This window comes from Physeter macrocephalus, unplaced genomic scaffold, assembly GCF_002837175.3.
Source record: "Physeter macrocephalus isolate SW-GA unplaced genomic scaffold, ASM283717v5 random_15, whole genome shotgun sequence".
NCBI lineage: Eukaryota > Metazoa > Chordata > Mammalia > Artiodactyla > Physeteridae > Physeter > Physeter macrocephalus.
In genome coordinates, this window is record NW_021145301.1 from 1 (window position 1) to 26,198 (window position 26,198).

The window sequence follows — 26,198 nt, forward strand, 5'->3', positions numbered from 1 at the left end:
CTGCCCCCACTTTAAATTAATCAGCTTCCACATAGGGTTTCACTTTAAAAAACTCTATGCTGCTAAAATAAACTACACTCACAGCTCCAGCCCATTCCTTATTAGTACCAACAGGGAAACTGAGGCCCAGAGAGGGGAAAGGATGGTCCCCCAAATACCAGCATGTCACACAAAGCCTTGTACCCTGTGTCTACTTCTGGACCAGAACTCTCCGTTCCCCGCCCCAACCCTGCCTCAACATACCTTTTTGTAACCCTCGCCCAGCAGTCTCTCGAGAAGCAGCACCAGCTGGGAGAAGGTGGGCCGAATCTCAAACTTCTCTTCCCAGCACTTCTGCATGATCTCATAGCTGGGGAGAGGGGTAGAGGGGTCAGGGTCTCTGGCTCAGGGTCTGCCACCTCCCAGAACAAGGGGAGGAATGAAGAGTTAGGAGGGGACGGGTTTTTCCATTACTGCACCTGCATGTTCCCTTGGGAAGCCCTCCCATCACCCTCAGTTCAGTGGTTCCATGGGATTGATCACACCTTGGTGAGCACATGACACGGGCATGGCCAGTAGGCATTTTTATCCCCTTAGCTCAGTGGCTGGTTTTCTGGATGGGCAGGTGACCCCAGCTGAGCCCTTGACAAGTCACCTCTGGACCTTTCACTGGAACTATGGTGAAAGCAGCTAGGACGTAGCCATTTGGACGGTGCCAAGCTGAGAGTGAGGCTGATGTGGAGGAGAGCAGAGCCCCGGGGTAGGACGAGAGAGTGTGGATGATGTCTTATGAACAACAGGATCCAGCTATACCTACATTTTTCTACATCTCTGAACTAATAAATCTATTTTTGGCTTAAGCTGGTAAAGTTGGATATCTACTGTTTGCACCCAAAGTATCTTCCCAAGTGCTCCACTCACATCTCGTCAGAGGCGTGGGCAGGCTGAGCCATGCGGTAGCCCCGCTTGATGGCATTGTAGAACTGCTCGTTCATGGGCAGCTCTGGGTACGGGGTGCCACCTGTTAGGGAGAAGAGACAAGAAACACAGGCTCAGCGGTGTCGGAACAGAGGCAAGAATCTTCTTCCATGGGACAGGGAGAGGCACACCAACCCCAGCGTCGGTGAGGGTGCAGTGGCCTTGGCATTGGGAAATGTGGGCTCCCTCATAGGCTCTGGACAGAGACTGCATCCCTCTCCAGAATCAGAGAACCAGAGAACGCCGGAGTCAAGCAGGCTTTTTGATGTCACTGTCCAAATTCATCTCTACTGAGATGGGGAGGTAAAGAGATCCAGAGAGGGCAAGAGACTTGCCAAGGTCACACAGTAACAAGAAAGAAGCAGAGCTTCTGAGCCCTGTCCCAGAGCCCGTCCCCCAGCCCCACCAGGATGGAGGTGTGAGCCGTCAGGGCGGATGCTGTGCCGTGAGGCTGAGGACCGGAGGAAGAAGGAAGTGTACCCAGGGTGAAGATCTCCCAGAGCAGGATCCCGAAGGACCACACGTCGCTCAGGGTGGTGTAGAGGCTGTTGAAGATGCTCTCGGGGGCCATCCACTTCAGAGGCAGGAAGGTCTGTGGGAGGGCGGAGGCTGCTGAGTGCAAGGAGGGACCGGGCCCCACTCTGCACCTGGGAGCCGGGAGGAAGCCTGGCAGTCCCCACCCCCAGCTCTTTCTCACTTCTCGGTCCCTGAGGGCCCATCTCCGCTGGCGCACGGTTCCCACGCCCAGCCCAGTGCCGCTCAGAGGATCAGGAGGCTGAGATTCTTTTCGCACAAGCTGGGGACATGGTAACCCCTGTCCATGAGGGAGAGCCCCAGGGTCTGAGGCTCCTCATGGAACAGGCTCCCCTTCTTGACCCCAGGAGAGGCCCCTGCTGGGGGGAGGAAGAGACGTGCCAAGGTGTCACCCAGCTCTCATCCTAGCTGCCTTAGATCTCTGGGGCCCAGTGTCCCTCCAGTTCTGTCCCTATGCGGGAAGTGGGGACATGAGTGGGAGGCCGGATGGTCACCTTTGGACCAAATACTGCCTGCCATCTACTCATCTGTCTTAGCCTGTCACCTGGGCTTCTTCCTCTGTTCACCATCGCTACTGGGACAGCACATTTGGCCTGTTGCCCCTTCAACCTCCCCAGGACCCTTTACAGCTGCTGGTCCCTTGCCCCCTGCCACGACCAGCAAATCTGAGCTCCCGGCCTACCCCACGGGCCTCGGCGTCTCACCCCCACCCCACACACAGCTAGTGGCTCCCCTTCCCATCCCTGCACACAGGGCTAGGCAGGCAGAGCCCATTGCCGCTGGGCAGGTCAGGCCACGAGAACCCTGTCCTGACCTCCCATGAGCCACAGCCACGTGAACCACGAGGACTGGGCAAGGCACTCACACTGCCTTTGGAGATGTAGTTCGAATCCCGCATGATGTCACGAGCCAGGCCAAAGTCGCAGATCTTGACCAGTTTGCCCTCACAGATGAGCACATTCCTGGCTGCCAGATCTCGGTGGACGCACTGGGGAGGGAGGAGATGGGAGCTGAGACCGTGGGGGGCAGTTCCGGGGAAAGACTCTCCGTGTCAGGGGCTTTGGGAAATATGCATCGCTGCTCAGGTGTGAGGGGCCACCAGGTGTGAGGGCATTTGCCGTCCTCACCCACCAGAGGGCTGCCACAGGGGGCCGTGTAGGGAAGCACCCTGGCTGGCTGGGTGACCCACCTCCCCAGGACCCCACTGTGCTCACTGTGACCACACATACGTTCTTGGACGCCAGGAACTCCATGCCATTGGCCACCTGGTAGCTGAAGCCCACAAGATCCGTGTAGCTAAGTACTGGGGACTCGTTGATTAAAGTCACCCGGCAGGTCCTCTCAGGAGCTAGGGAAAGAGCAGAAGGACACCCACTGTCTTGTGTCTCCCTGGGGCTGGAGAACTCCTGGCCTTTGGCTCAGGAGGCTGAGCGTCCCAGAGAACGCTGAATGGTGGAGGCTGAATGTCCCAGAGAGAAGACTCCTGATCCTCTAAGCCTCCCACAAAAGGAAAACAATTTCCAAATATCTAACTTAAATTCTCCTTCTTTATCATTGGCCAGAAAAACTTCTGGCTTTAGCCCTGGGCCACATTTGCTCAGCCTGGCCTGCCTGCTCTTTAGGGAATCTAGATCAGCCTGGCACCTGCAGACCACTCTTCCCCGAGGCCCCAGCAGGTCAGGCACCCCTGCGCCCACCCTAGCTCCTCCCCTCCCTGTGGGCTGTGTACACGTCTCTGGACCCAGAAACAGGGGGTTCATATTGGGGTTCCACCACACAGCAGCTTTGGGCAGGTGGCTAGCCTCAGTTTCTGCATCTATGAAATGGGCACAAGGTCACCTTCCTAGCAGGGTTGTTGCCAGGCTGGGCAGAGGAAAGGTTTCGAAAAGAATGTATGACTACATGGGACTTCCCTGGTGGCGCACTGGTTAAGAATCCGCCTGCCAATGCAGGGGACACGGGTTAGATCCCTGGTCCGGGAAGATCCCACATGCCGCAGAGCAACTAAGCCCGTGCGCCACAACTAGTGAGCCTGCACTCTAGAGTCCACGAGCCACAGCTACTGAAGCCCGCGCACCTAGAGCCCGTGCTCCGCAACAAGACAAGCCACCTAAGCCCGTGCACCACAACTAGTGAGCCTGCACTCTAGAGTCCACGAGCCACAGCTACTGAAGCCCGCGCACCTAGAGCCCGTGCTCCGCAACAAGACAAGCCACCGCAATGAGAAGCAGCCCGCGCACCGCAACGAAGAGTAGCCTCCGCTCGACGCAACTAGAGAAAGCCCGTGCGCAGCAACGAAGACCCAATGCAGCCAAAAATTAAAAAAAAATTTTTAAATTAAAAAAAAAAAGAATGCACGACTACACAGGCGTGAGGACCCTGTGCGCACCCACCAGAGGGGACGTAGTTATCGTAAGGAGCCATGTAGTTGGAGGACTCGATGTCTGCGTATTTGACGTCCCCTTTCATGTCCAGCATGGGCACATAGTCCACCGACTCGTCTTTGCTCATGTCCATGTAGCCACCATCGCTCTCCCCAGGCAGGGACACATGGCTGGGGGCAGAGGAGCATTACAAAAGGAGAAGCACAGGCTCTTCCCTCTCTTCCCCGTCCTGCAAGGCCCCGTCACTCATGCATTTCTTCTCTCCCTCACTCTCGCATGCCCACACAGTCTGTCACAATATGAATGATCATGTAGTGAGCCCTTCCAGCCAACCTCAGACCCACCCTGAGCTGGACACTGGGTCTGCCAAGATGACCTAGGACCCAGGGTGTGTCCTCAGAGAACTTACGTCCAGGGGTGACGCCAGCACCCCAGGACCAGGGTCACAGGAAGGGGCTGTACCCAAGTGCCTTCCTGTGGCCGCTACAGCACCGTCCAGCCACGATGCCCTGCAAGTGGGCAATGAATCGCCTTAATGCCTCTGCCTGCAGCAGCAGCTCCCCCGAGAGCTGCAGGACTATGTACACATGTGTCTCTAGGGTTAGAGAAAAGACTGGAAGGAAATCAATCAAAATGTTGGGGAGGACACGGGTGAGTTTTAATGTCTTGTAACGCTATTCTGAACTGACTCTTGCCTCTGCAATAAACATGTATAGCTTTTGTAATTAGCAAAGAAATGTTATTTTTGGAAAAGAAAAAAAAGAAAGGGGATGAGCTGCCCTGGAGGCACTGGAGAGACTGGTGTGGGGAGGAGGGGGGAGGCTGTGGCGAGGGAGGAGTAGAGTGTGGAGCACTACAGAGGGGGTCAGCCTGGGACAGGAGGGCCCCAGGTGCTCCCTGTCGACGACGGGAGAAGATGAGATGGGGTGGCGGGAGGGGTCAAGGGGATCATCCCCTCTGAGCCTCCAGAGTGCTCAGCGCAGGGCCTGGCCCACCACGGACAGTCAGTAGGTGGTAGCCGACGCCACCATCATCACCACCGTTATAGTTTTGCCCACCTCTGGGGTGGCCAGGGGCCAGGTCTTGAGCTGGCTGGTGAAACAAGTGAAACCTGGTTCCAGGAGTGGCTCTGCCCGCCCTCACCTCAGCTTTCTGTCCTGGACAAGGAAGGAGTGAGCAGGTGCTCCTCAGGGCTCCCCAGAGATTCAGGTCCCACCCTCCCTCCAGTACCTGGGCAGCGGGAGCCCAACGGGCAGGGCGTTGCTGTAGAGCTCAGCGCTGGGCGGGCGGCGCTTGTTGGAGCAGCGCTGCAGAAAGGTGTGCTTGTTGCGGTGCAGGTAGTCCACCAGGTCGCCGTAGCGGCAGTACTCGGTGATGATGAAGATGGGCCCTGCGGAGGGACAGGCTCAGGGACAGTCCCCGGGGGGGACTTCCCATCAGGGCCATGAGGCTAATGACGGGTTGCACGTGGGTCAGCAAAGAGGCTTAGGTGCCAGGCAAACCTGGACTTTCCTGACCGTGAGCAAGGCACTTAGCTTCCCTGACCTTCACTTTCCCCATCTCTTAAATGGGGCTAGTAATACCCACCCCAAAGGGCTGCATTGAGCATTCATGAGACAATGCCTTTGTCAGCTCAGCTCAGTCCCTGGCAAGTAGCAAGCACAGGGTTAGCTGTTATTGATAAAGCTGATTCTGGAGCCCAGGATACAAAATAAACAAAGGTAACTGCTTATTACCAGGTTACTGTTTAAATTCAAGCACGATACACTGACTTAAAGTCAATCAGTGGCAGCTTAAACATACTGGTGGAATCAAAAATTTTGAAATGTGTGGTCATTGCAGACATAAATTGGCCTACGTACACAGTGTACTTCTGTATTCTGTTTTTGTTGCACAATACCGAGGAAAATCCCAAATCTCACAATAAGCAGCTGCAAATAGTAATAACATTTTTTTTTTGCAGCCTAACTTGTAATCAGAGCTTCAAATAAACACATTTGGCTGGAGAGACCTTATTCTATGATCCAAGTGAAAGCAGCTCACAGTGAGCAAGCTGGTTGGTGGGCTCCAGAGGTGGGGCTATAACTCATTTCAGTGTCACATGAGCTGTCACTTTTTATAGTTTTTAAAAGGTATTGTAAACAAATAAATAAGTAAAAATAAAATAAAATGTATTGTGAAAATTTTTGAAATGTCAGAGAACCCCTTGATCTGGAAGCCGCTAGGACTGGTGAACTAAAGTGACCTTTGGTCTTGAAGGTGATGTGATTTGGTGACTTGCTAAATTCCACACCCATCTGCCTCTGTGAAGTGAGGGCACTAGACAGGGTGGGCACGGACCCTCCAGCTGGAGTGTCCTGTCCGTAAACTGAGGAGGGGGCGGGGAGCGGCCAGGCCTTGGCCACTGGCACTTCCCCAGAATCCTCTAGGGGTGGGTTGTACCTCCTTTAGTGCAGGCCCCCAGCAGGTTGACCACGTTCAGGTGGGGCCCGAGGTGACTCATGATCTTCAGCTCCGACATGAGGGCTTGCTTCTCGCTGCTGCGGGCTGTGGCTGAGGGAGAGAGGGGGCCCTCAGGCTTGGTCCAGTCACTGAGGCCCCGCAGACACCCCACTGGAGCCTATTCTGGCTCTTCTGTCCCAGGTTGTGCTGTAAGACCCAGGTGGCCGAGGGTGAGGAGGACCCATGCACAGGAGAAGAGGAAAGAGGATGGGAGGAAGATGGAGGAGGCGGGGAGGCTCCCGGAGGAGGGGGCAGGGTGAGGAAAGCCTCTTTCCCAAAGCAGAATCAGGAGTGCTGCCGGCTCTGGTGTGACTGCACTTCCTGTGCCCCGAGAATCAGCGTGAGGCCTGCTCTGGGAGTACCTGAATGTGCGGGGAGGGGGCAGGGGAGAGGTAAGGGAGGGGCGGGCTCCCAGGACTCACATTTCAGCATCTTGACGGCCACTTTCATGGTAGCGTGCGAATGGCTCAGGCCGTGAGCCGTGGCCTCCACCACCTGCCCAAAGGCCCCGGAGCCCAGGGTGCGTCCTGGGGAAGAGATGATCTCTCAGCTCCTGGCGCACTAGCAAGCTGCACCCCCCTACACTCTCTGAGGTCAAGCCAGACATCCCTCAAGCCACCCTGGACTTAAGGTGTTTCTCCGACGGACACTCCTAAAATCACAGTGCTTCGCCGACCTTCCTGGTCTCCCCTAAGTCCTGCCTGCTTTCTGGCCCCTCTTTAGTCCCTGGAAGCCTTCTTCTCCCCACAGAGGGGAGCACAGCTCCTCCACGGCCTCTCAGCCTCTCCAGCTAGACTAAGCACAGGCCTGGCACTCAGCCTGCCCTCGATTAATACTTCCTCTCTCGCCACGAAGGGGTCCCATCTCACACCATCATTGGATCATAGGACCTCAATGCTGGGCGGTCCCTGGGGGATCATCTTGCCGCCACTGTACAGAGGGCGGGGCCCTAGGGCCAGAGAAGGCAAGACGTCAGCCCTAGGTCTCAAAGCTAATCATGGCAAGGCTGTGCTCAGACATCAGTGTTCCCACCCGCCTCAAGTCCCCAGACTGCCACTTGAGGCCTCCCTGGGCTGACCAAGCACAAGCTGGTCCCGTGGCAGCTCCCAGGTGGAGTCGTAAGGCAGCTGCATAGGGTCCACGTAGATGTATTCATGGCCATCAGAGCTCACAGATTCAATCACTTTCCATCGGATCTCATAACGTGGCTTCTGCAGGACCAAGACGAGGGATGGATCATCAGAGGGGGACCACTACATCCAGCTCCTTATGAAACAGATGGGGCAGGAAAACTTGAAGCCCATAAAGGATTAGGGGCATATCTGAAGCCATACAGCAAGTTATCTATAGAGCCAAGGCCTTCATGGGCTCCACGGGAACAGATGTCAGGGGGAGGTGCTGAGGAACAGCTGACAGCTGAGGGGCAGGCTCATCGGAACCTCCGCACCAGCTTCTCCCAGAGCCTCAGCCGCTCCTCAGATGGGAAGGCAGGAGCAGGCAGCCCTGGAAAGTAACACAAGGCAGGGACATTCTACTGGATGTGGACGGCCCCTCCCTACGCTGGATCAGTCACAGCGGGAATCTCAGAAAGATATAACCTTAGAGTGTTGAAATCATAGGACGCTGGAGTCACAGGATTGGAATCTGAGAATGATAGAATCATGGGGTGCTGCAATCCTATGGTGGAATCATGGAATGGTGAAATCTCAGAACAGTCTATTGAAATGACAGATTTATAGGATTAGAATGCCTTTCAGTAGAAACCTGGGAGTCTCTGTGGGTCAGAGTTGGAAGAATGCTGGAGCCCGTGCAGTCCACCCTGAAGGTCCCATGCCCCGTGGCTGCGATGGGCAGGGATGATTCCTGAGCAGGACTCTGGATGGAAAGTGGGGTGCACAGCAGAGACAGGGCACCCTGGATGGCCTGGACCAGGCCCATGTTGCCCAGGCTGCTGGGGTTGAAAGCAGCTCAAACACCCAGCATCACTTCACACCTGAGCTCCACGCTGGGCCCCGACCATGGCCCGATCCTCCAGCAATAGGGGATGGCAGGGGGGTCCGTGCAAAAAATGGTGTGCCAGTCTGCACCCATCAGGCAAGGGTGGGGCTTACCTTCTGCCAGAGCATGATGAGGATGATGAGGGAGATGATCGTGAGGACCACCAAGGCCAGAATTGCCGAGATCACCACCACCTTGAAGGGTAGGGCTGGAAGCAGAGACAAGAGCTGCTTATGAGCAAACAGGGCATTTGGCAGCTCCCCTCCCTTCAATCCACCTCTGGCACCACAAATCCCTCTCTGCCTATCGTGCCCAGAATGGAACCAGCCCCATCTCCCTTTGGCTAATGATGTCAGACCCTTAGCCTCTCCCCTCTGGGCCACACCCCCAGCCCCTCGCATAAGTACCCCATGCCCTTCAGTAACTACCCCTGGATCACTACTGGCCTCCAAATCCCTTCAGCCCTTGCCAGGGTCAGTCTGGCCTGTCTGCCCTAGCTCCAGATTGGATGCAAGCCCCTGACAGCTGGGCTGTGGTTTACCTCTCCTCTGAATCCACACCCTCATTGGGGCTGTCACTGCTAGGACAGAGCCTGACTGAGAGGCCAATGGACCCAATAACTGAGCTCCCATAGCCTGAGGCATCCAGACTGCACAAAGGAGCCGGTTTCCTCCTCCATAGTGATGGTAGTTGTAAAGTACATCGGGGTGTGGGCCAGGGAACTGGGGTAACCAAGTAGGGCCAACTCTGGGCGCCCCGCCCCCAAGCTCTGAGTCTCTTCTACCCCCAAAGCCTCAGCCTCTTTGCTGCACAGATACCCACTCCTTCCCACTCCCTCCACAGCCACCCTAGCCAGATCCTCACCTCCCCTGTCCTGCCCCTCTGGCCACCCATGAAGTCCCCTGGGAACTCACTCCCTCCTCCTGTGTCACCCACCTGCCCTTCTCTGCTCACTAGAGAGCTCTGTCCCTCCTCCTCAGGGACTCAGACCAACATCACTCCTCTTCCTTTTCCCCATCCTGGGAAGGAAGCCTGCATCTTCTAGGGAGCCATCTCCAAGTAAAAAGAGGGGCCTTCATCCAACCATGGAAATTCCCCGTGAGCTGGGGCATGGCTTCCCCCTCAGTGGCACATAACAGCTTTACTTCTGCTTTGCTCAGAGCTGGTCTGCAGATGTCCACTTGCTCAGGGATATGTGTGCATGTGTGGGAGTGTGGGTGAGATAAGGCATTAAAACCCATCACCCATTCCGCCACAGGGCAGGGGGAGGCAGGTCTGCATAGAGCAGTATCTGCCTGTACAAGCCCATGGACCTACCTAAGTGTAGGCATAAGTGCGTCCAAAACACCTTGTGCAGCCTTCATAGCTCTGCTTACACTGGCTTCTGCCTTCTCCTGTAGCCCCCTCCCGTACTAGTCCCCTCCCCCTTATCTCCTCCCCCAGCCCCTAAATATATACACTCTGTTCTCCAGCCAGGTTGAATTCCTTTAATTTCTCTGAACCCACTTTGCCTCTGGGATTTTACAGAGGCTGTTCCGTCTGACCAGAGCACCATTCCTCACCAGGCTAACTCTAGTTACCTTTCAGGTATTGACCTAAAGCTTCCTTTTACCAGGACACTTTCCTGAATCCCACAGCTGGGTATGGAGCCCCTTCTCCCTTTAGGCCTTCCCCCCAAATGCTGACCCCCACAGTGAGGTTGCCTAGTTCCTTGTCTGCCTCCTCTCTGGACCGTGGGCACTAGGAGGACAGGCAGGGCTGGGCCTTCTCCAGTGAGACGCTGCGACCCTGTGACTATTTACTGAATTAGGAAATAGGTGAAAAAATGAAGCACATGCACACAGGTCCATGCATGCACAGGGACTGGCAGGTAGCAAAAGCATCTGGGCACTGTAGGGACTGTTCATACGGATAAGAATTATGCATGGATGTGTACCTGCTAACAGACATGCATGGCACAGCAAGCATATACGTACGGGGATTGGGTTGCACAGTTTTACAAAAAGGTGTGCTGCATCTCCATGCTTACAGACGTGCACTATGCCAGTGTGCACACGTGCACGGGAGTTGTACATTGTTTGCACACTTGTATGGGGATTGTGCACCTGCATGTACCCGCCTGCAGACGTACACACGTGGGTTTATATACCTGCCTGGGGATTGGGGTGCTCATGTACATGGTTTACAAACATACCCTCAGTGGGTTTACACCCATAAACATGCTAGTGTACACGCTTACAGACACACGCTCTACCTTTATGCGTGTATGTGGGGATTGGGCATTCTTCATTACATGCTTTACAAATCTACACTTGCAGGGTTTGCACCCATGTCCAAGGATCAGGCATGCTCGCGTACACAGCTTAGGACATACATACAGTGTACATACAAAAGAAGATAGCACTGTTCATTGTCATGGTTTATACACATATACTCGTGGATGTACACATGTGTGCCAATATTGTGCTGCTGTGCAAATGCCTGGGAAGATACACCCACAATGCTCCTGAATGCCGTGGCCCTGAATGAATGCTGACTTTAGCCTGCTGTGGGCACACAGGCACAGTTCCAAGTGCAGCAGGGTTGAGGTGAGGGTGAGGGGTCGTCAGGGGCTACGGAGGATGGAGGACTCACAATGTGGCACCACGGTGACCTCCTGAACGTCTTGGCCCAGGAGGTTGTGCAGCGTGCAGCGCACTGACAGCGGCTGATCCACACGGCGCAGGCGCAGTGTGCTCACCACCTCGAACTCCTGCTCCTCTGCCCAGTATGTCACGTTCGTCTCCAGCAGCCTCTCCTCCTCGGAAGCGTTCCCCAGCGGCGTGGGAGGCAGCTCCAGCGGACACCTGCCGGAGAACCAGCCAGGTCGGCTTCCAGTCCCTTGCTTCCCTATGCGCGTGGGAAAACTGAGGCCAAAAGCAGGTAGAGCCACGGGGTGGTGGTGGAAGGAAGCTGGGCGCGTCCAGTTCCTTTTTCCCACTGCCTGGTCCTGAGCTGGTTCCTCCCGTGATCCCTCAACTGACCAGCAGGGGCGCTCCTACCCCAGAATTGAGAACCTGGATTGCAAAATCCACTCCCTTCCTTTGACCCTCAGGGTCAAAGTAAGGAAAGGCGACAATTTAGGTCATGCAGAGCATCTCCAAGGAGCCACATCTTCTAGGATATGGCTCTAGCCTGGAACAGTGTTCCCAGAGGAAGGTATTGGACTAGATGACCTTCATTGGGTCCTTCCAGTCAGCTATGGGTACCCTGGGAGACCCTGGCCCAGGGTCTGCTCACCTTTTGAGGTCGCTGCAGGTAGACCAGCTGAGGTGTGGCTGGGGCATGCCCCGGCCACGACAGCGGACTGTCTGCTCCCCGCTGGCAGGGTGGCTCTCGCTCAGCTCCAGCACACGGACAGGCACTGCAGGGAGAGGGGCATGGGCCAGGAGGTGGAGAGGTCAGGATAGACAGTGAGTAAGAAAGGCCCTCTGGGAGGATCTGGTCCAGAGTCTCCCTTCGGGGGAGGGGAGCTTCAGACTGCAGGTGAACATTAAATACCAGGAATCACCCTGTGAAAACTGACAGATTCCCCTTCTGGGTACTTCAAAGGGAAAATCTCAGTAGGGTGCTAGTCTGTCTTTAACACCTCTCTGAGATTTGCTAATCTTCCCTTTTAACAAAGAGAGGGCAGGCCTCAGGAACAGAGCCCTGGACCCGCAAGAACATGGAGTTAGAATTTAATAGCACTGTTTTGTTTTCTCAGAGTTTATTTTAGTGGTTGCTTTATATTTATGACATGTGATGTTGATTTTCCATCTATAGTGGAGAAGTTCACTTTTCATTCAAAATAAATTTATTTTTAGAAAGTCAGTTCACAAAACATTAAGTCATTATTGTGTCATTTCTCTGCTCAAAATCCTGAAGTGGCTCTTCATTTCAGTCACAGTAAAAGCCAAAGTCCATACAAGTGCCCAGGAAGGCCTACACGATCCACCCTCTCCTGTCCCCCCAACTGCCCCGTCTCACCTCTGACCTCATCTCCCACCACTCTCCCCTTCACTCTGTTCTGGCTACACAAGCCTTTCTGCGTTGCTCCTGGCTTTGCACTGCCTGGTGTGCCCTTTCCCCAAATAGCCACTTGGCTAATGCCCTCACCTTCTTCAAGTCTTCACACAAATGTCATCTCCATGCAGCCAATCTTGATCATGCTATTTGAAATTGTAACTCTACCCACTCCCCTGCCCCCAGGACTCTCTACCCTCCTTACCCAGCTTTTCTGTTTGGTTTCTTTCACAGCACTTGTTACCTTCTAACCTTGTACATGGTTTGCTGTTTTTTCCCCTTTTTGAATGTTTATCTTCCCCGTACTGGGATGCAAGCTCCACAATGGCAGGGCCTCAAGAACCTTGAATGGACTGGCATATTGTAGTTGCTCAATAAATATCTAATTAGTAGTATACTGTAAGTGGTGTGTGAGAAGGAAAAATCATGCCACTGGGATGTGAATGCCTGAGATTTTGTAAACACCAATCTAGCCCAATGACCTTCTCATAAAGCTGGGGAAACTGAGGCCCAGAGAGGGGATGTGCACACAGCAGTGGTCAGTGTCAGAGCCTGGCCTAGAACCCAGCCTCCTGAGTCCTGGACTCTCTCTTCTCCTCCTCCTGTGGGTGGATGGAGAGTGTAGGAATGGCGAGAGAATGGGGGTGGGAGGGTCAGGGGAAGGAAAGCAGGGTGGAAGGCTCCTCACCGTTGACCTGCAGCTGGAAGGAGAGCTGGGCTTCAGCATCCTCATGGAAGGCCCGCATGGTGTAGCGGCCAGCCTCTGCCACCTTCACCCGCACCAGTGTCAGTTCTGACACATACCTGATGAGGAGGACAGGCCAGGAAACCCAGCTGTCAGAGCTGGAAGAAGTCCTACAGCCCCCACCTTTCTTGTAAAGACAGAAAAACAAGGTCCAGGGAGTGGAAGGGGAGTGCCAAGGTCACATGGGTATCAGTAGCAGGGCCAGGACTTTTGAATCCCCACCCATAGGCAGCTCCAGTGAGCCAAGAGGGAGGGTTTGGACGGATGGAGTGGGGGGCGTGGTGGAGGGGAGGCACAATCTCCATCCATCCACATCTCATCCCTTTCAGAAAGGCCTGACACTGTTTATCCTAACATGCAGCACCTCAGGTCAGCCTGCTAATTTCCAGCCTCAGGGCCACCATTCTTGCATAGGTGGCAGTGGCCTGCCTGGCACCTTCTTCTCCAGTCATCCTGCCTTTTTCTCTGTGGCTGCTCCCTGCTGACTCCACCCATCACAAGGACAACTAAACATCTGGGTGATCGTATGACCAGCGTCTGTTTTCCCCTCTAGACAGGAAACTCTAGGAAGGCTAGAACTGTCTGTTCTGGTCTAAGCAGCACCCCCAGTGCCTGGCACAGGCCCCCGGTAGGGCGCCTGGCATGTAGTAGGCTCTCAGGAAAGATGGGCCTCGATAGGATTGTCAAGTAGCTTAAGGCTGTGGGCTGCCTGCCGGCTGCAGAGAATAATAACTTCAAGAATGAAGTGGACAGGCAGCTGCTCACCGGGTCTCAGACACATTGCGCGTAGACAGCGCAACCTCGCCGGCGCCGGAGTCACCCAGGGTCCGGTTGTCCTTGAACCACATGACAGTGGGCGGCGGGTAGGCCTCGAACACCACCTGCAGTGTCCGGCTGCGGTGAAGCTCCGCGAATTGTACAGGGTCCAGCTCTCCCAGCAGCCGCACGTAACCACTCTCTGCAAGGGGCGGCCGTCAGGGGCGGGGCTATGCCCGGCCTCCAATGGGGCAGCACCTCCTGGGGGCGGGGCCTCAGGCTTTAGGAACTCAACCGGCGATGGAGTTACCTGAGTTGGGGGTCAGGTTGGGACTGTGATGGACTGGAGCAGGAGCCGAATTGGGGGCTGATATTGGTTTGGGGGCTGAGTTCAAGATTGGGACTGGGGTTGTAGTGCTCTTTGGTGTGTTCTGTCTCAGGATTGTGGCGGAGATGAGTTACAGCCTGGCTGAATTTGGGGATGGGGCTGCCTGGGCCGGGGATGGCAGCTGAGATTTAGAAATCCGGTTGGGGCTCGGGTTCTGGCTAGGCGGGAAGTCTAGGTTGGGATTAGGATTGGATTTGGGGCTGGTACTGTGCTTTGGTTTTGGTTTATCCTGAAAATGGGGCTTTGCTTGGCACTAAGGCTAGAGATGGATAAGAACACGGCTGACAGTACCCCAGGGCTGTGACAAGGTCTGGGTCCAGTTCAGACTGAGGGCTGGGGGGAAGCCTAAGGCACACACCGACCACGGTGACATTGATGGCCTTTTCATCTCGATGGTCGCTCACGCTTTCTGATACATTGCAGATGTAGGTCCCTGAGTCTCCCAGCTCGGCACTGGGGATGTGCAGGATAGAACGTATGTGGGGCATTTCAAAGAGGAAGTCGGTCACTGGCTCCACCAGCCGCCCACTCTGTAGGGAAAGTTGGGGCAAGCCCCCCACATCAGGAAACGTCCAAGAAGTCAGGCTACAAGCTGAAATATCCATTCCTGCCTGACCCTTCCTCCAACCCGTGGCCCGGCATTACCTCCATGCGTGGGTATGTCCACTCAAAGTTGACCACCTCATTCCCAGTCACAATGCACATGATGGTGATGTTCTCCCCCTGGCGGACCACAGTCTGCACCGCATTCACTGAGACATTGATGGATGACACTGGTGGAAAGAGATTGGCTTAGGGCTGAGGAAGTCACCCCCCAGCCACCAGCACATCTGTTTAGGGAGGGGGTGGGGGTCCAGAGAGGGAAGGGATAACTGGTGTGGAAGATTCACTCTTTCAACAAATATTTATTAAATACCTACTATTCTAGGCACTGGGGCTTTAGCAGGAAACACAACAGACAAAATTCCTGTCCTCACGAAGCTGACATTCTAGAAGGGGTAACAATTTTGAAATCAAAGTACTCTCTGGGCATCTGAGTACAGAAGAAATTTATTGAGCACAACCACGTACTCTCCATCTTTTGTTTTATTTAATCTTCACAATAATCCCACTAGGTAAGCAGTCAGTATTATCCCCATTTTACAGAGGAAGAAGCAGACTCAGAGAGATTATGTGTCTTGTGCAAAGTCACTCAGATGGGAAGTGGCAGAGCTCGGATTCAAACCCCACTGGTTCAAAGCCTGTGCCTTTGCCCACCGCAGTATACAGCCCAGCTCCACCATTAATGCTTCCTGTGACCTTGGACATACCCCATCCTCTTTCTGAGCCTCAGTTTTCTCATCTGTAAAATGGGGCAACACACCTGCCTTCCAAGGCTGTAGTGAGAATTCAGTGAAAAATGGAATTGCACACTGTATTACCCGAAAAGGTCTGTACCTCTGTGGAGGGTCATACTTGCCTCTGCTGAGCACCAGGCCAGAAAGGGGGCTCACCCTGGAGGCTGTAGACATAGTAGGCGTCCGAATCCACCTCCCTGTCCCCGATGGTGGTTTTGCAGACGTAGGTCTTGTCCTCAAAGGTACCAGAGAAGCCACGTTGGTGGTCATAGGCAATGGGCAGCGGAACATCCACCTTCTTCTCATGCAACGTCACCACCAGTCTCGGATCCGTCACTCGGCATGGAATTGTGGTCTCAGTTATTTCCGTGAGAAAGATGAATAGTTCCTCGGGGTCAACAGGGAGGAAGCCCACGGTGGGATCTGCCATAGGTGAAGCCAAGAATACGAGTCAGAGGAGCTGGGTTTCTGACTATGCCCTGATTTGCTCTGTTACCTTGAACAGGTCTCTTTCTCTCTCTGGGCCTCAGTCTACCCACTACAGAATAATCATGCTCTCAGAGGTCCCTTCTAGCTTTAGCGTTTGATATGGACAGCACTGGCCTGAGAAAGAAGATAAGTTGCAAGTTGAAGGGCAGCTGGTACCTGGAGCTTGGAGAATGGGGAAAATGAGATGTGGAGGCTAAGAAGGTGCATACTGGAACCAGCTGAGAATGCAGAGTTCTTGGGAACCAGGAATGGGGTGGGCTGGCAGGGAGCAGACAAATATTCAGAGCAAGGGGTGGGAGTGAACATACTCCTGGACTGAACCAGGCTGGATTCCCTGATTCATCTGCATTTCTGAGACAGCTGTGTTTCACCATATCAGTAAGGCACTTTCTAGCTTCCCCCAGATGCCTGCAGTTGACAAGAGGAACAAGGGAGTGAGTACACAGGCCCGGGGCCCTCACCTGGCACAAAGATGTAGAGTCGTTTTCGCTCACTGGCCTCCAGCCCGTGGGAGCCTTTGTAGGTACAAAAGTATTCTCCTGTGTCTAGCCCAGTGACATTGGTCAGTGTTAGCACACTGGAGAAGGTGCTGTCTTGGGTCGTGGTCATTTCCTGTGGGGGCTTCTGGGACATCCGTTCCCACATCACTGGAGCCGGACCCGAGCAGGTCAGAACAAAGGTGCTGGAGAGATTGAGGACAAGCTCTGGCCCCGGGGGTGTGATGACCAGGCCCCAGGAGGCCTGTGGTCCCAGCAACAACAGCAAGGGCAGCAACAGCACCTGGCCTTTGGGAGAGGAGGCATCAGACATCAGGGCACAAGAGCATCAGCACCTCTCCCCACATCTGACCCTGAAGAACACACCTCCCTAATCCATAGAGAACACAGACTGGAACCCATGGTTCTGAGACCTGCTTGCCCAGGGTCTGGTCTCCAGGGACTCCTTCTGGCCTCCTGGCCTCTTGATCTCAGTTCCTAGAGACCCCCAGCCTTGGAGTCCTTCTGCAGTGCAGCTTTCAGGCTGCAGGCATGTTCTCTCAAAGGCATCAGGAAATCCTCGGGAAGCAATTCCCAGGCCTCCAGTTCCTGCATTGCTTCCCAGGTCACTTTCTGAGCCTCTTCCCTGCAGCTGCCCCAAATCCCAGAGATGGCCCTGCTTGGGGAAGTGGTGGCCAAGGTAGTCCAGAGTGAGGCAGACGGGGGCACGAAAGATATTAAGGCCCCTGGAGGCTGAAGGGGACTGGGGGTTGGGGGATGTCAAATGATTGGTTTCCCCTCCCCTTGCGGACATCCCCTGGGGAAGGATTCTGTAAGCCTCACCCTCCCCACCCTGGCCCACTTCGGCAGGGAACATGAGGTGAAAATAAGCACCCACTTAGATGGGTGGGTGCTCAGCCAGTGGGTCAGTCATCTTTGGGTGGGCCTTTGGCTGGTCACTGATTGCCTGGTCAGCATTGATTGCCTGGAGAAGCCCACCCAGACTTGGGAGCTTACAGCCAATGAGGGGTCCAGGCAGGGAAGGGGAGTCCCCCACTGGAACCAGACTGGCCAGACTAGTACCAACAAGTGCTGACAAGAGATGGGAGACCAGGGTGACTGTTAGGGAATGGGGTGGGGACTGCTGGTGAGGGGACATGGGGTGTGGAGGGCCAAGCCGAGGATTTGAGCTGATGTCTCTGGGCAGGCAGAGGCCGACTGAGGCCTCTGAGCTGAGGGGTGGGCAGTGGAAAGAGGCCTCCACTGAGAGCAACAGGAAAGGCAGGGAACTGAAGGTCAAGGGCAGAGCAGTGCCGGGCCCTGGTGCTGGCATGCACCACCCCCCCAGCTCCAGGTCCTACTTAGGTGGCTCCCCAGGGCCTTCTACCCCTGCCCCGAGTCTACCTACCTTTGAGGACAGGAGCTTGCATGGCACTCGGAGGCCGCATGGTATCCTGCAGAGTTAAACAGGGGTCAGGGCCCAGAGTAGTCAGAGGCAGCGCCAGGGCCCATCTTTGCCTGGGTCCTGCAGGGTAAGCCCCAGCCTGAGCCACCCAGCCTCTGGATCCCTCGGGCTAAAGTCAAAGGCTACTCAGAGCCCCCACCAAGAGGGCACTCATGCCCAAGGAGCTCCCTCCCCTGTGTCGGGCCCATTCACAGGGTGCCTGGACCCTGCTGTGGCTCTGCCTCTACCTCCCTGATGGCCTCGGCTGAGCCCCCTGCTTCTCCCTGGGCCTTGGTTTCTCTGCATGTATGTGGGGGGCGGGTCTTGGGCTGGATGGTGTCCAGGGGCCCGCCAGGTCTAACAGCCTGTCCTCCGGGTGACAGTTCCAATACCAGGCTCTTATCTGCCAGGACAAATATTTGGGGAAGTGTGATGAAAGGCCTAGGGGAGAAGGAGGGGGTAAGCCAGAACCCGGAGAACTCCCACAGCTCCTGAAGCACAACAGGAAATGGAGGCGGCGTTGGGGAGGGAAGCGGGGGCTGTGGAATGTGGGGGACACCCCCCCGCACTGGCCCCCTTTACTCAGCCCCAAGCTGCCCAGGGAGGCCCAGGAGGGAGGGGCCGGGGGCTGGGCCCAGGGGAGGCCACCCCGCACAGCACGGATTCGGCGGTCCTTGGAAACTGTTGAATCCAAAGCCCCCACCCACACCTCCAGGGTCCAGATGGGGAGAGTGAGGCTCTGAGAGGGGAAGAAGTTTGCCCAAGGCTACACAGCAGCGCTTGTCCTGGAGGGAGACAAAGGGACTGGAATGATAGAGGCAGAAAGACAAAGACAAGACGCGGAGAGACCGAGAGAAAGGAAGCACCGGGTGATGGAGGCACAGAGGGAGACAGAAGCAGGGACATGGAGAGAGATGGATCGCACTGCATGTGTCTTTGCCCTACCCCTGCCCTTGGCAGCCCCATCCGAGGGTCCAAAATAACCATCAATAGCCAGCCTTGCAAAGGTCTGACTGCAGGATCAACAGGAAGAAGGCCAGAAGTGGGTGGGGGTCATAGAGCAAGAAATGTGGGAGAGACCAGGTGACAAGGCAACCGGGAGAGTGGGGCTCCTGCCTTCCCTGAGTGGCTGCCCTGCCTGACCTGGCTCCTAAGTCCACACACACCGATTGCCCCCACTCCACTCTCATCTCACCCCTTTCAGTTCCCATGCCAGGGCTGGGATCTGGGTTTGAGCCCCAGCAGGGCTACCTCCTGCCCCGTCACTATCTCAGTGGCCTCAGTCTCCAGCTCTCAAAATGGGACGATGGCCTGTATACCACTTACAGGGCTGCATTTACACATTAGTCATGGGACACAGGCAAGGGCCCTGGCTTGGGGATCGCTGGTCTCAACTCTGCCCAGCACCCTAAGAAGCTCCCTGAATGAATCTGCTCTCCTCCTCATCGTTCTCCCCATCTCTTCAGACCAGCCTGCCTGAGGGTCCCCTCTCCCAGTTGCTTTAGACGCAAAGCCCAGCCAATCTGAGGCCCCCTCCACAGTGCCCTCCTCTCCCATCCCTCCTGCCCCAGCCCTCCAGCTGGATGCCAGGCCTCTTCCAGCGGGAGGGAGCAGCGCCGTGGTGGAGCCAACATCCACCACAGAGGCCTATCTGTCCCTTGGTGGGTGCCCCTTTGCATCCCCCCTTCCTACCAGAGATCTCAGCCAAAGAAAATCGTTAGCAGCGGAGGCTGGGGGAGGGGGTCATCTCAGCCTCCCTGCCCCTCCCCTCCTGGCCTCCCTGGCTGGCCACACTGTTTATTATTCTAAAGGAGGAATTTGGTCGGCTGGCCTGGAGATGGGAGGTCACGGCAACTAGGACTGGCCTGGCTCTGGAAGGCTGTGGGCTGGGCCCCTGGGCGGGCAAGTGGCCTCCCCCGACACCCCCGACCCTGGCTCCTCTCCTGCTAGGCCTGGCGCTAAGGGGGCTTAGAGTCCCTGAGACTCTGAGCTGGGAGGGGCCTTCTTGAACGGGCAGCAGAGGCCCAGAGACGGACAGAGTCATGGCCCAGTCACACAGCAAAAAGACAGAATCAGGCTGCAGGGAGAGGATGGGCTGGGCACAGGAGCTCAGGGAGAGTGCAGCCACCTTCGGGAGACAACCAGGGATCTTGGACTGGCTTCTCTCTTTATGAAATGAGCATTTCACATAGGGCTTCAGACCTACTCTGAGACTGAGTGTGTCTCCAGCCCTCTCCGGGACTCAGTTTCCCCATCCACACAGGGAGAGGTTTGGATGGGTCATCTCAAAGAGCCATCCTGCTCTAAGACTGCCAGAGAGAAGATTCTAGTCACTGTTATTTCTGCTGGGGTGGTTTGGGGACATAGGGACTGATGAGAGGAAGGGCAACATTCCTGAGGCTGACGTAGACTGAGAATCCATAACCCATCTCATTCCATGGATTCAATCCCCTGACCATTTGGTCCCAGATTTGCTGTGTGTACTTTGACAAGTTGCTTCCGTCTCTGGACTTCAGTCTTTCAGGTGACTTCCAGACAAATAAACAGGTGATGTGGACACTCAGGAGGTGGCAGGGGGAAGCGTGGTGTGGGCCACAGGCCGGTAGACTGGGAAGAACCAGAGTGGGGCTTGGGACATGACCTCCTGGGCCATTTTGGATGATTCCCTGACACCCCCAGTTGTCCATCCAATGCCTTATAGACTTCTGTGCTTCCCAGGGGCTGCTGTGTTTCCAGCCGACCCCAGAGGGGCCCAGGTGGCTGATATGGGGGTGGAGGACTTGCCTGTGACCACTCCCCTTCTTCAGGGGCAGGGCTGCGCTCCAAGGAGGAACCACCTGGGACAAGGTGGGTGTCTTAGTCAGGGAGGAGGCATCCCCCTTCCTGCCAAACTCTCCTGCCTGGGGAGGCCCTTGGAGCAGAGAGAGGGAGGGGACCCTCAGAGATCCCCCCCTTTGCACATGAGGTGAGTTCTCGTGATTCCTCCTATTTTGGCCAGGTTGGGGTACAGAGGTCCAAAGATGAGGTAATTGCCCAGCTCCTCACAGTGAGTCAGAAGGAACCCCCCCTTGGTCCAGGGGAGAACCCCAAGTGAGCAGAGGACCCCAAGCCCAGGAGAGCAAGCGTGCTTGAGGAGTCACTGTGAGAGCCCCAGCCTTCTCTCCTTCCTGCTCATACAAGCTTCCACTCCTTTCCCACCGCCTTAATCTAAATAAATCCAGTCCATCTTGGCCACATCCGCTAGCAGCAGCTTCCCTCCCTCGGGGTCCCGAGGCTCCCACGACACAGGCAGGCTGGGGGCGGGGGTGTGCTGCATGGCTGCCAGTGGGGGAGGCTTGCACACGGAGAGCACGTGCACACACAGCACAGGCTCCTGCCTACGCGCTCGTTCACACACTGCTCTGAGACACACCCGTGTGCAGTGGGCCCTGTGTGTGCCCAGCCCTCACGTTGGCACCAGACACGTGCACACCCACACGCGCACGCACGCAGCTCCACGGCGCCCAGACTGCAGCCTCTGTGCTCTCCCACGTGCCCATGTGAGGTGCGCACATGCGCGGCAAGTCACATGTATACCCGGTACAAGAAAAGCTGTGCACATACAACACGCACAGAGCATGTGCACACGGTACCCCAAACTCACCTGAACACACGTGCACATGCGGGCACAGACAAGCCACAGATCCAACACGTGTCGTGTACTTACTGTGCCAGGTGCCGTTCTGAGCACTTGACATAGATCTACTCACTTGTTCCTCAGACAACACTATGAGGTAGATACAAGGATCGTCCCATTTTAGATGGGGAAACCGAGGCAGAGAGAGCTTATGGAAGTTGCCTAGGAACACAGAGCAGAGATTGAGCCAAGGCGGACTGCTCTGCCACCATTACTCTGTTTACTGGGTTTGGCTGGGCTGAGGCCAGAGGGGACTGATGGAAACAGACCGGACTGAGATTTATCCAGCCCAGAATGACAGGACTTGGTGATCTGATGTAGGGGGGCTGGAGAGAGAGGTATCCTAAGTGAGCCCCACCCCTGTGTCTGGCTTAGAGTACTAGGGGGCAGGAGTGTGTGTGTGCTGGGGGCACAATACCATTTTCTGAGATGAGAATGTGGCAGAGGAGAAGGATTGGGAGCTGGCACTGAGCTAGTTTAGAATATGGAGGGGCTGCATATCTGAGTGGACACAGGGACACTCAGTCTGGAGGTGGGGAACAGGCTGGGCAGAAATAGCAGTGAAATGGGGGTGGGAGGAAGCCCTGCTTCAGGGAGAAGCGGGTGCTTAAGGCCAGCAGTCTTGGGCCAGGGATGCTCTGAATAAACAAGATGCCAGAGGGAGGAGGAGGCCCGGCCATGGGGTCAGAGTCTTGGAATGTCAGAGCTCCGAGGCCCTCAGGGACCAGCTATCTGATCCAGCCCCCTTACCGTGCCCCACTGTACAGATGGGGAAACTGAGGCTTGGAAAAGGACAGGGATAGGTCTCAGTGTTTTGACCTAGGCAATCCTGGGCTCAGTTGGCCAATGGGGCACTGAAGCATACCTGACTGGGCAGCCCCTGCCTCCAGCCCCGGCTCAGCTGTGAGGCTGGCAGCTCAGGACCTAGGGTTCAAACCACAGCTTCTGTTCCCTCCGTCCCCACAGGATACCAACCCCCCTTGCTACACACAGACCTTTATATCACCTTCCCTGCATTGTCCCAGCCTGGCGGGGACTGGAAAGAGACTCAGAGGAGGTGACTTGCTAAGTTGCTGGCAGCAGGGGGACACAGACTCCGGTCTCCTGCCCGGTGGTCTAGTCCTCTCTCCTCCACACCACAACACTTCACAGCCCCTGACACAAACTTCGGCTGAGAGTAAGGGATGTGGGTTCTAGCTCAGCTCTGTCACCTGCTTATATGGTCCTGCCCCTCTCTGAGCCTCAGCTTCCCCATCTGTACACAGGGTGGGCAGGGCTGTCCTAGGAACACTCCTGGGGCTGACATGGTGTGACTCTCAGGACCCTGCTCTGGAAGAAGCTGTGCTGAGTTAGAATGCTGGGGTGGGGGTAGGGTGCGGGGGAGAGGCCCTAGCCAGGATGTCATGACTCAGCTCGAAGAAGGCAGCCAGCTCCAGTCCTGGGCGTGTGTAGGGGCAAGAGGCATCTGGAGCCAGAGACTGAGTCTTCCCGCCAGCGGTTGGAAAAGTACAAGAGTGATGGCAGAGAGTGTGGCCCATGTGGGTTTACCCCTAGTGGGCTGAGTTATAGGTACAATCTTGCAACACAGTTAGGGAACCCCATCCTGGGAGCCAGGAAGGAGAGCAGTTTCCGTTGGGTTGGGAGATAGTTACGGGAAGTGGATAGAAAGCTGGGAAGGGGCTGAGGCTACGTGGCTCTCACTTGCCCCTCTCGGTCCTGTGCCCCTTCTGCCGCTAAAGGTTCAGCACTCCACCCTACACACTGAATCTCCCCACAGACCTCAGGATCACATGGAGGTCAGAGAGGGTGAGCAACCTGCCCCAAATCACACAGTGATGCAGCTTGATCACCCAGGCCCAACTCTCTGCCACGCTGCTTCTAGACCCAGAGGACCTTCCTGCTTTCTAGGTACCTATGAGGTCTCCCAAACAAAGCAGCAGAAATCAGCTAAGCTGGGGCCTGGCATGGGATCCAGCTGTTCTGGAAGTCCAAGTGAGTGGAAGAACAGTGCTAGTTCCATGAACTGTCAATCTGATGCCTCTACCCCCGCCCCCTCCAGCAGAAACTTGGTGGCCTCTGCCTGCCCCGTTGTACCAACCCCTCCCCTATCACCTCCAGTCTGTCCCCTCCTGCCTGTTCTCACAGCCTAGCCAGAGGAACATTTCTGAAATCCCCATCTGACCATGTCCTTCCCTGGCACCTCCATGGCTCTCCATCCGCCCTAAGTAAAGGCCAGCTTCTTAGCCCAGCCTTTAAGACCCTTCAAGCCCTGGCCCTGCTGACAGATGGCTCATTATGACAGAGGGGGGAGGATGCTTTCCTCCCAGCTCCCCAGGGGCCCAAGTGAGGCCCCCATGCTCTTGTCACTCATTCTGTGCTCCTCTCCCCAGGAGGCCTCCCCAGGGACACAATGGAAAGAAATGACCTATTTTCTGGAAGTTCAAAATAAGATGAAACATCTGTCTGGATTGGAGTCAGGCTGATAAAGAACGGGCTGATCCCCCCAGTCCGAGCCCCCGCTCCTGCTGCACACCCCCTCACCCGCACTTGGGGGTAGGGGGAGCAGGCCAAGCTACTTGGAACAGTTCATGGGAAAGCGCTCAGTGTGTGCCTCATGGCCGCTGGGGGCCCAGGGGAGGGGGCCTGGGTCTCCACATGGGCTGGGAAGCGGCCCTGAGAAGGAGGTCAGGGAGGGAGGGAGGGAGGCCCACTGCACACGCCTGTCCACCCGCCTGCCGAGCAAACACTGCTTGCCTCCCCCGGCGCCTCGCTGGCCTCCCTGTTCATCCCCATGGCCACTCCCTGGCCCATATGGCCTGGCTCTGCCCAGGCCCAGTGATCCCTGGACTAGAGTCCTCTGGATCCCAGCTAGGCCCCAGTGACCCCTTCAAAAAGGAACAAGGACTTAGAAGGCCTTGAAAATAACAACAACAAGAAGAATAACTACCTATGATTTAGTTCTTATCACCCAAAGCCTGGGCTAAGGCCTGAATGTGAATGATCTCAGAACAATCCATGACATCAGTGTTGCTTCTGCATTTTACACATGAGGAAAGCAAGGCACAGAGTGAGTGGTCAAACCGTTTGCCCAACGATTTCACCAGTACTGGAGCTGGTGCTCTATCCTGGGCAGATTGACAGCACACAGGCTCAACACTCATGTGACAGCCTGTCTCAGGCAGGAGGCAAAGATGTCAAGCTTGTGCCTGGCACACAGTACGAGCTCAATATACAATTCACCAGGTTTATTCTTTCACCCTCTGTTTTCCAACCTCTCCTTCAGTCTCCTTCAGCCAGGCGAACCTGGCAGGATAAGGGGGGGAGAAAGTCACACCATCTTTCACAGAGCCCTATAATCTTAGGGCTGGGAGGGGCTGTACATACTCCCAATTCACATCTCCCCCATCCTCTCTGCAAACAAAGGGGTTGTCCAGCCTCTAATTGCACACCTCCCATGATAGGGATCTCACTACCTCACCCGCAGCCCATTCCATTCTTGGACAGCCCAGGATCCTCAGAGGTCAGACTATTTGAAAATTTTTATTCCACTGAGCACAATCTGTCTCATCGTATCCTCTACCCATTGGTCCTGCTTCCATTCACCAATGCCAATGCCCCCCACCCTGCAACAAGGATGTTTTTCTTCCCATTCATTTTTCTGATGCTCCACAATCTGAAAACAAACAAAAGCCCTTACTAATTCAGAGCTAGGCACTCTGCTAAATGAGATGACCTGGGGATTTTGTTTTATCCTCACAACAATCCTGTGAGGAGGATACAATCATTATTCCCATTTCACAGAGGGGGAAACTAAGTCTCAGAGAGGTATGGCAACTTGCCCAAGGTCACACAGCCAATAAGTAATAAGCCAATGATAAGCTGGGATGCAAACTCCGGCCCATCTGACTCCAAACCTGTATTCTTAACTGCTCTGCTAGGCTGCCTAGCTTCTGCCCAGAAACAGGTCTGATCACAGAGAAACACTCCCACATGGGTTCACCCTAATGGGGTCTGCACTGAATCCAGGCTCTCAGGGATGAGGGATCCTCAGAGGTTACAGTCCTGTCCCTCCCTCACTGAGGGGCAGAGCAAGCAGGGGATCTACCCCAGCTCACCCAGGAATTTGGAAGTCAAGTCAGGATAGAACTCAGAACCTTTCTGCGACGTCACTGCAGAGTCTGAGGGTCAGCGTCTAGGCTGAGGAGAGGAGTCTCTGCTGAGGACAGCCTGGGTCTGGCAGAGGCAGTGCCCAAGCAGGTCTCTGGTCTACCATGAGGCCTGTCCCAGACGCCTCTGAGAAAGAGCATCCCGGTAGTCAGGCTAGGTGCGTGGCCAGCTCTGCCACAGGCCTGCTGCGCTCAGGGTCCAGCCCTGCCCCTGCTGAAGCTCCAGCACCCCTTCCACTGTTCACAGAGGGCCTGGGGGCCTCTGTAGCTGCAGAGTTCCAGGCCTCCACCATCCCTTGGCT

General features: G+C 55.6%; 1 protein-coding gene across 2 annotated transcripts in view; it reads right to left on the reverse strand.

Annotated features, from left to right (window-relative positions):
- Window positions 1–6: 6 nt before the first annotated feature.
- PDGFRB (platelet derived growth factor receptor beta) overlaps window positions 7–26,198 on the reverse strand; it is a 34,836-nt gene continuing 8,644 nt past the window's right edge. The window contains exons 2-21 of one of the 2 annotated variants that reach the window (XM_028483268.2): window positions 18,019–18,064; window positions 16,596–16,919; window positions 15,802–16,068; window positions 14,954–15,081; window positions 14,667–14,838; window positions 13,930–14,122; window positions 13,108–13,223; window positions 11,655–11,778; window positions 11,010–11,221; window positions 8,489–8,583; window positions 7,456–7,588; window positions 6,800–6,904; window positions 6,318–6,428; window positions 5,106–5,265; window positions 3,885–4,045; window positions 2,721–2,839; window positions 2,357–2,479; window positions 1,438–1,549; window positions 901–1,000; window positions 7–349 (exon numbers count right to left, since the gene is read on the reverse strand). In XM_028483268.2, coding sequence (XP_028339069.1) covers window positions 235–349; window positions 901–1,000; window positions 1,438–1,549; window positions 2,357–2,479; window positions 2,721–2,839; window positions 3,885–4,045; window positions 5,106–5,265; window positions 6,318–6,428; window positions 6,800–6,904; window positions 7,456–7,588; window positions 8,489–8,583; window positions 11,010–11,221; window positions 11,655–11,778; window positions 13,108–13,223; window positions 13,930–14,122; window positions 14,667–14,838; window positions 14,954–15,081; window positions 15,802–16,068; window positions 16,596–16,919; window positions 18,019–18,058 — 2,910 coding nt within the window. In that variant the 5' untranslated portion in view covers window positions 18,059–18,064 and the 3' untranslated portion in view covers window positions 7–234. Of the gene's footprint in view, window positions 350–900; window positions 1,001–1,437; window positions 1,550–2,356; window positions 2,480–2,720; window positions 2,840–3,884; window positions 4,046–5,105; window positions 5,266–6,317; window positions 6,429–6,799; window positions 6,905–7,455; window positions 7,589–8,488; window positions 8,584–11,009; window positions 11,222–11,654; window positions 11,779–13,107; window positions 13,224–13,929; window positions 14,123–14,666; window positions 14,839–14,953; window positions 15,082–15,767; window positions 16,069–16,595; window positions 16,920–18,018; window positions 18,065–26,198 lie in introns of those variants that run through there. The other variant, XM_028483271.2, reaches the window with a different exon arrangement.